Source organism: Sinocyclocheilus anshuiensis, unplaced genomic scaffold (assembly GCF_001515605.1).
Source record: "Sinocyclocheilus anshuiensis isolate Anshui unplaced genomic scaffold, SAMN03320099.WGS_v1.1 scaffold3715, whole genome shotgun sequence".
In the NCBI taxonomy this organism is placed as follows: Eukaryota; Metazoa; Chordata; class Actinopteri; order Cypriniformes; family Cyprinidae; genus Sinocyclocheilus; species Sinocyclocheilus anshuiensis.
The window spans coordinates 64,020-73,679 of NW_015541115.1; the positions used below are offsets into that span (position 1 = coordinate 64,020).

A 9,660-nucleotide genomic window follows, 5' to 3' on the forward strand; every position below is an offset into this window, starting at 1 on the left:
TATAGTATTTATAGAGTTTTAGCTTTTAGTTTTAATTACTTTTTCTTATTTGTAAGTCGCTTTGGATAAAAGCGTCTGCTAAATGACTAGAAGTAAAAGTAAAGTAAAAGTACTACAACCAATAGCCTAATAATACACGATTTAAGATGTGCAGATCTATTTATTCATTCATTGAGGGAATTTAATTTGGTCATTCTATAATATTTTTAATATCTCCATGCTACCTATAAGTGTGCTCATATTGGCAAATCAAGTTTATTAATTTTTCAGCTTATGTTTTTTCTCCACCTGCTCATTTTCTCTTCTGAGAACTAGTGATTCACGAACAAATCGTTTATCCGATCCGGTTCTTAAGATTCATTCGAACAGGATCGCAGAGCGTCCAGTGTGAATCACTGGACTAAATAAACTTCGTTTGTTAGGTGCGTGGATGTTTGAATACGAAACAAACTAGTATTTACTAAATACTATATTTACTAAATATAGAACACAGCTGAGATTAACAGTGGGATTAACTCAGAAAAAGCTGCCTTGTTCCGCGAGCTCTGTATGTGTAAAGATGCACTATTTATGTTCTAGTATGGACCGGACATGACAGATATGGATCGGCGACGGCGTCTGAATTGGTTATTTGAAATGAATCAACCAAGTGAATCGATTCTCCAAATGAATCCTCTCAGCGCTAGAGAGACACATCGGGGTGTGTGATCCTCAGCAGATGCAGAATTATTGTGTTAAACAGTCATCGTTTCAGTGTCTTAACCATAGAGACACTGTAGCCTCGACTGATAAAGCCATAATGTATTTGTAATACAAGAAGAAGAATCATGTTCGTGAACACGGCATTAGTCGTTATTTCTTTATTGATTGGATTGCACGTCACAGGTGAGGCTAAAAACAATATCGATATCGTGTGTTTGTTTTAATTCCTGCTATAATAATTTCCTTATTTGCTATTGTAATGAGTGAACTGGGCGTTTATTTGGCAAATACATAATGTGAGTTTAATAAGGGTTCATTTGAAGAGGTAAATAAAATCAGTGTAATATAATTAAAATAAACAATGAAGATCATAGAACAAAGTGAAATATACGGACCTTTATTCGACAGGGAAATGTTTGTTTATTCAACATTTCTTGCCAGCGCTATAATGAATAATAATGCACCCATATACAGTCCTTTCTGAAGCTTAGATCAGGTAGGCTACAGAGACATATTCATTTTTACAGCATGTTCATTATTAGGTTGTCTTGTGGCTGTGTATGCTCATACAGCATTACTGTAGTTGATATTGCATGTGGTTACACTCCATAATTACGGTTATGCTTCTTATAACAGGCTTAAACACATCTTCACTTATCAAGCACTTAATCAACATAACCATATTTGATCATTTGCAGTAATTATTTATTTAGACTGACTTGAGTGCACTAAAAATTGTTGTAGAAACAATTTTCAAACAGAAATTGCTAGTAAATTTCACAATTACAAAGAAACGGCAAGGAACACAATGAATTAAATGTGAAAATGTGAAGTGAAAATTTGTATAACATACTCTAATCATCAATGGGAAATTTTTTTTTTTTTTACAGTGTGTTGACTTTGCTGTCTTTTATCAAAATGTTCATCCATTTACATCATAGATAGATAGATGGATAGATAGTTTTACATCTATCTATTTACATCTCCTGCTTCTTGACCTTGTCTCTTCCAGACTGACAAAAATAGATGTTCATCATCTTTCTTTCTCCCATGGAATGCAAAAAGAGAAATATATTATAAATTATATTATAATTATAAAATTATAATAGTACTTGTGCGCTATATTTCAAGTGTTCTGAAGTCATATGATAGCTTTGTGTGAGGAACAGGCCACAATTTAAGTTGTTATTTACTTCTAATCTTCGTCGCTGGTGCTTTTTTGTCATTTTTGAGCTTGACAGACCCATTCTCTGTGGACAGGATATGCATTAAAAAAAGAAGGGCAAGCTGGTTTGGAAGGGCATGCTGATGAGTAAATCATGACAGACTTTACATTTTGGAGTTAACTATCCCATAAGCCGCATTTATTGTCATCTTTGGGTCCATCAACACTCTTAAAAATAAAGGTTCTAAAACAGGGTTTTCACAACAATGCCATAGAAGGACTATTTTGGGTTCCCCTAAAGAACCTTTCAGTGAACAGTTCTTAAAATGCCCCCCCCTCCCCCCACCTTAATATGAAGAACATTATAATAACCCATTATAAAACATTTTTTAGAACATTTTGTGTATTAGAAGGTTTCCATGGATGTTAAAGGTTCTTCATGAAACCGTAGATGCCAAAAAATAACCTTTATTTTTAAGAGTGAAGGTCATTTATTTCCTTTGGGTTCTCAGGTTTCTAATTTTCTTGGCTCCAAGTGGTCCAAGTTTTATGTTTGTATTGGACATCAATATCCATTCCCTTTATGCATGATCAATCGGTGATTTACATTCTTACACTCAGATGGTTTGGAGTTCTTCAGAATGGTTGGAGGCTAAGTCTGCACTCTTAAAAATAAAGGTGCTTCAAAAGGTTCTTTAAGCGATGCCATAGAAGAACCATTTTTGGTTCCACAAAGAATCATTCAGTCAAAGGTTCTTTAAAGAACCATCTCTTTCTTACCTTTTTGTAATCTGAAGAACCTTATTTCGCCACAAAGAACCTTTTGTGAAACAGAAAGGTTCTTCAGATGTTAAAGGTTCTTTATGGAACCATTTAGACAAAAAGGTTCTTCTATGGCATCGTGAAGCACCTTTATTTTTAAGAGTGTGGTTTCATTCAAATTTTGACTTATTGAAGTTAAGTTATTCAGCTATTTACTTTTTCTCATGTACATATTTACTGTACAAAACAAGCCAACTGAAGTTTTGTTCAATATGCAAAAACAATATTATATAAAATGGACAATTGACATCCTGCATTGTAATTGGTCAGTAGACTGTTCCAGTCATTATATAGTAACAACTATGATGTGAAACTCTGTTTGTCTATATTTCAGGAGGCATCTCTGTGGACGATGAAGTTTATCAGATTCCGCATCGGCGCATGGCTAATGGAATGACTGGCCCCGTGTACCAGCACATGGGTGTTCTCAGTCAGGAAAAGGCTTTAGAATTTAATAAGGAATTACTCCAGGCGCAGTCTCGTGGACGGGTGGCTAAGCTGATGCCTGCAGTGTTTCTAGAATCCCATTTCCAGAGAACTCCACAGAGGCAATCAGATGTCAACTTCCTGCAAAACATTGACCATGTGGAGAACAAGCCTGTATCTGCCCACGATACGGTCACAATGGTGAGCACCTACACAACTTGTGATTTTTTTTGTTGCTTTGAGATTGTAGTGAAAAAATGTAGAAGCCTGGGGTGTAGAATTAATTGATAAAGAAAAAGGGTTGAATGAGATTTTTGCCAGCACAAATGTTTAAAGATGTATACACACATATTCATACATAGGCTATATCTATACATTTGAAAAATATTTATTTTTTAGATATTTGTTTAATAAAACACTACTAAGTGGCCTACTATGAATGAAGGCCAGTAACACTAATGCATTTTTTTTTCCATTTCTAGGGATAAAATTAATATTAAAATTAAAATCAGAGAAATGTACTACTCACAACTGTTACTTTGTCGCACATCCGTTGTTCGAACAATACTGGTTCAACATTATAGAATGCCATTATGCAGGTGGAGTAATAACGATTTGAAATCGAATTAATGTCGGATTTTTGCTGTAAATAATGAACATGCTGTCTGATGGCTACTTCGCTATATTTGTTCTCCATTTGCTTTGTTTACAGCTGTTTGATTCAATCGTAGATTCTCTTGCGCCATTCTCTGGGGTTCCCCAGAGCACATTCACACATGCACAATCTTCATAAATTACACTTTTATTCTCTCGACAAACAAATAGACGTAAAATGTATGGATTATGGAATGAAAGATATAGATTGTACTGCATGTTAGCTTGCTTTTGCTCAAGAGCATGATCTATTCAAGTCCACATGTAATACTAACAAGAAACTATGCTTTTAATCACAAGTCGACTTTGCAATGCAAAGATTGTTGTTTTCGGGAAAGCACTGCTGAACTGTGTTGCTAATGACGGAACTTGCATAGTTGCAACAATACTTTTGGGAAATGCATCTCTGGGTTTTTAGTTTGATTATAGCTGTCTTGGCATGAAAAGAGTCCACCATTGAGTCTCTGTGATTTGCTGGTCTCTATAGCTCTGGTCGCTATTTCAATGTAAGTCTTTGGGTTTTTTTTTTTAACCTGTTTTATTGTTCACCATTGTTCATCACTTAAGTCACAATGAAACTGAAGTAGCGACAGATGTTTTCTTCTGTATTGTGATGTGTCCAAGTGTGACAGATTATTGAAAATGAAATAATGTAATAATTTAAATAAAATAAATTGATCCGTTGTTTGTGGATTGGATTTTGAGATGTGGGTGTCCTGCATTCGTCACCAGAGATAAGTCTGGTGTTTTGAGGTGTTTTATATGGTAATTTAGAGATATTAATAACAGTAATAGCTATACTTGCCTTAGGTTTGACATTGAGTCTGGCGATGAACATTTGGCAACTGTCTGTACATACCAGATTGAATGATGTGGATGTGTATTTGTCAGTATCACAGTGAGGAGAATGTGTTTTATGGTGGAGGAAGATGAACTCTCTCGCCCTCAAAGCCAATTACACTAATGCACCTGATGTGAGACCTCTGGAAGCTAACCCACTCCCACAAGGCGTCCAAAAAAATCAATCATGGCTCGCATATATCACCACTTCAGCGCACAGCACTGCCTGTGAGAGTCACACATTTATATATTTATTTGCTTTAATGCTGGTGAAGCTTAATGTGCTCAGTACACAAAAGATCATTGCAATTTGCCCGTCAAAATGAATGCAGGTTTGAGAGCTACTTCAGTGTGGGTGGTAATTAAAGTCAACATGAAATTCCGGGTTTTGTGTACTTTTGTTTATATTATAACATTAAAAAATCTCCATTTGGGATCCTGCACTCTCCTCATTGCTGAGTTCGCCAATCATTCTAGTTTACTTTTCCTGGTTTTATTGTACACGATTCATCAGTGCAAATATATTCTAAAGAAAAAAACCTGTTAATTTTCAACCACCAGTCATAGAGATACTTTAAATAAATCAGTTCTGATTAATAAATTAAAGTCACACATTACAATATAGCTCCTGTTTTACATTTGACATGAAATGTAAAATAGGTTACAAACAGCGTTTTACAGCCTTTTTTATGCTTAACATTACATTTGCATAATCTAACATGGAGAAATAACAAAGAAAACCACAGAAGAAACATGACAGTATAAACACACACAAGACAAGACAAAGAACTGGGGCCGTTCTTCGTACGTCGCTTATTACATCCGAGATGAAATGTCACATCCAAGATGATATCATCGCCCTAATCAGGATCTGGCTAATTCGGTTCTTCGAACGCACCTGTTGTTGATGATTAGTATGGCTGGATTGAGTTATCTGAGATAATTGCGCGTTCGTGGGTTGGTTTAAAAGGGGTTATGTATCGATACTCGAAACCACGATCAGCAATGCAGCGATTGGCTGGCGGCAAGACAGCAACGTAATCAACGACAGCATCATATAATTAAAAAAGACACCTGACGAAAAACTTGACAAATTTCTGGACTTTTACAAGGAAACAGCCAAGCGAACAAAACTACATAAATGTTATAATAGATAAATGAAATGTGTTTTTATTTTATTTTAATTTTTAACATGATTCCCAATTATTTATATTCACGATTTCTAATTTTTGTACAAGCTTTAAATTTTTATTTCAATGTAGTAGTTAGCAATTCATTTAATTTTATATTTGAACAGATTTGTTAAGTTTCTTAAGGCTCAAGATCATGTTATCTGCATCTCCTGCGCTCCATCAAGCCACTCCCATAATATCTGTCACCACTCAAATTAATGCACGACTCTACATTATCTGTATAGCATGTGTGTAAGACTCGAATACAATTATGAAGTAATAATTTTATGATGAATAAATCTAATTGTATGTGTGTAAAACTGGCTGTGTCTATAGTATTAAAGACTACACAACATTATTATATTATCTTTAAATTAATCTTTAAATGATTATTATTTTAAATTATTGTCCCTGGATCAGTAGGATACTCTTGTAACAAAGTAGCGGTGGTAGCGGACAGATTTTAAGTATCAGTTCTGCTTAAAAAGATGCGATCTAATCCTGTTTACATGAAATAAGCCTGCTCCCGAGCAGGTTTAAGCTTACGGACCTGTTGCTATGACAGCAACTCCGGGATGAGGTTCGAAGAACCAAATAATCCAAGATCATGCCAAATCGTCAACAATCAAATCCAGCTAACTGAGTTTGCAACGTACGAAGAACGGGCCCCTGAACAGAATGAGGGCCAGATATACTAGAAACAATGAGGAATGTGGGATGTATTCATTTACTTATAGGTAAACACAGAAACAAACTAGAAATGGGAACAAAGGAAGCAGGGACTAAACACAGGAACAAGGAAGTAAATACAAACCAAAAGTCCTGGAAACAAAACAGAAACTGAAACTGGTGTTGGCATAGACCACAGAGGAGCTGGCAGTGGAAGAGGCCACAGGGGAGTTGGTGATGGTAGAGCCCACGGCAGAGCCGATGGAGGGAGGAGACAGGGTGGAGTCTTGGTGGTGAGGCCAAGTGGAACCAGGGGGATGACTGACTGAGGAGTAGCCTGGAGAGGTGGAGACCCACCGCTGGTCTGGAAGGCCGATGTAGAGCTGAAGGCTAACAGGACCAAGGTGGAGCCAGGGGTTCGGCAGACTGAGGCGGTGTCGGTATGAGTGAGGATGAAGGAGGAGCCGGAGGGAAGGAAGAGCCCGGTGGAGCCAAAGAGGTGGAGTGCTGAGGTACAGCCAGAGGCATGGAAGTGCAGTGGCAGAGTGACAGAGGCAGAGTGATGATTGACCAAGGCGGAGCTGGAGGGAGGAACAATCCTAGAGGAGCCTGATGGATGACGGACCATGGTGGTGGGAACTGGCTCAGTGTCGTCCAGGTCAATCATGCAGTCTAGTCTAACTCCACTTCTATCACCCAGTCCAGTCTAACTCCACCTTTATTCCCACTGGGACTTGGGAACTCTGGGAGATTGGTATCCTCCTCCCCCACAGTGCAGGAGGACCCACTCCAAGTAACTCCTGGAGGGAAAGAAGAGCCCGGGGGAGCCAAAGAGGTGGAGGGCTGAGGTGCAGCCAGAGGCCTGGAGGAGCCTAAGGGATTACGGACCATGGGTGGCGGGAACTGGCTTGGTGTTGTCCAGGTCAATCACCCAGTCCAGTCTAATTCCACTTGTATTCCCACTGGGACTTGGGAGCTCTGGGAGGTTGATGTCCTCCTCCCCCACAGTGAAGGATTACTCACAGTGCAGGAGTATCCACTCCAAGTACTCCTGAAGTGTCCCTCGAGGGCCATCCCCAGACAACTTAGCTTTAGTCGAAGTGATGAGTCCGACATAAAAAAGTAAACATGCAGTTGTCTGGGTAGTGGGTCAGGTAGGCTAGATCTAAAAATTCCCTTGTTGTGGTCCTTAAGGAAGGAAGCAGTTCTTTTGGACAGTTTGGTCTTCTGTCATGGCAAGTCAGGGGAAATGAGGTGAAGGGATCAAAATGCAGCACTTTTAATGAGAATGAAAGCAAAGAAGATCATCCAGCATGGAGAAATAACAACGAAAATCACAGGAGAAACTTGTAATAATTTTTAATCATTTTTGTTATCATCAGTTTTGTTAGTTGTATATGTTACAAATAAATGGTATTCAAGACCTCATTACCTCACTGTGACTGACACTATGAAGTTTTTCATAATCAAGTAGGCGTTATTGATGTGTAAATGTGGTCAAGTGTTAATGTTTCAAAGTTTCATCTGTCATCAGGAAGCCGCAGAAGTTCAGAATGAATGTTAACACCCCTTCGTGTTAATAAAAGCTCTTTTTGACTAAGGATGAAGTTTTGACTTTGAAAGTTGCAGTATTTCATTGTTTTCAATGTTCAATGATCTTTTATCTCAAAAGATCAAGAAAAATTTGATTGCTTATGATTTGAGGCCTTTAAAGTCATGTAAACGTTTAATCTTTCATTGCATCACACAGGGTTGTCCCTGTCCTTTTGCTTTTCTCAGTTCCTCTTGTGGTTTGGGAGACACAGTCAATGAAAGATTTTATGTCTCAAAAAGTTTCTTGTGATCTTTGATGTCAGTGTTCCTCTCTATCTGTGAGATCTGATGTTGTAGCTTCTGCTCACAACACCAGAGGGCACCATCCCCAATTACTCCTGACCTATATTTAGTCCTGTGTGAAAATGCAGTCAGGTAACTCACTTATTGTGAAGTCTAGCTGTAGTCAGATTTTATTGGAATTTTAAGATTTTTTTTTATTGTGTAATATCACAATTAATACTATACTTGTTCATTTCCTAAATAAAACATGAGTGGTGTTTGTCAGTAGAAAATTCATCCTTAAGATATAGGGATGTTGCCAGGAAGTTCTGGATTGTTGTTTTGGTAACAGTGTCATTTAAGACAACTGGAAATGCAGTGAAGCTGTTCTTGCTTTTGTAAGACTTGGACACTGTTAAAAAGAAAAAAAAAATGTTTGTACATAGTTCTTGGGATTCAAAAGTGAGTTTTTTGTCTGTGAATGGTTGGCACAATATTGCTGTCAATACACCATCAATATCACTCTCAATATCCTATATTAGGAAGATAAATACAGTGACTTGTGAAAGTATTCATACCCCTTAATTTTTTTTTACATTTTGTTATGTTGCTGCCTTATGATAAACTTCTTTAAATTACTTCTTTCCACATCAATCTACACTCCATACACCATACTGACAAAGCAAAAACAGAATTGTTACAACTTCGTAAATTTATTACAAATAAAAAACTGAAATAAGTACATTGCATAAGTATTCACACCCTTAACTAACTATTTAGCTGAAGCACCTTAACAGCCTCAAGTCTTTTTTTGTTTGATGCGACAAGCTTTGCTCATCAGCATTTTGCAATTATCTGCCATTCTTCACCTCACCTGTTCACCTCTCAAGCTCTGTCAGGTTGGATGGGGCAGATGCACATTTTCAGGTTTCTCCAGAAATATTTGATTGGGTTCAAGCCCAGGCTGTGGCTGGGACACTCAAGGACATTCATACAGTTGTCTGTAAGCCACTCTTGCTGTGTGCTTAGGGTAATTGTCCTGTTGGAAGGTGAACCTTCTGCCCAGTCTGAGGTTCTGAATGCTCTGGACTTCACAGATGTGTGGCTTGACGCAAACCTGTTTCTGAGCTCTACAGTCAGTTCTTTTGACCTCAGAGCTTGGTTTTTTCTCTGATATGCATTATCAGCTGTTAGACCTTTTATTAAGACGTGTGTGCCTTTCCAAATCATACCCATTCAAATGAATTTGCCACAGGTTAACTTCACTCGAAGTGTAGTAACATCTATAAGCAATATGAATGCTCCTGAGCTAAATTTCATCTGTCCCAGATAAGGGTATGAATACTTATGCAATGGAATCATTTTAGTTTTTTATTTTTAATAAATTTGCAAATG

At 37.5% G+C, this 9,660-nt stretch overlaps 1 protein-coding gene across 1 annotated transcript in view; it reads left to right on the forward strand.

Annotated features, from left to right (window-relative positions):
• The first annotated feature begins 683 nt into the window (after nt 1-683).
• Nucleotides 684-9,660, forward strand: part of LOC107690749 (tyrosine-protein phosphatase non-receptor type 5-like) — a 28,363-nt gene continuing 19,386 nt past the window's right edge. The window contains exons 1-2 of the mRNA XM_016489156.1: nt 684-885; nt 3,024-3,316. Of these exons, the coding sequence (XP_016344642.1) occupies nt 828-885; nt 3,024-3,316 (351 nt within the window). The 5' untranslated portion in view covers nt 684-827. The remainder of the gene's footprint in view (nt 886-3,023; nt 3,317-9,660) is intronic.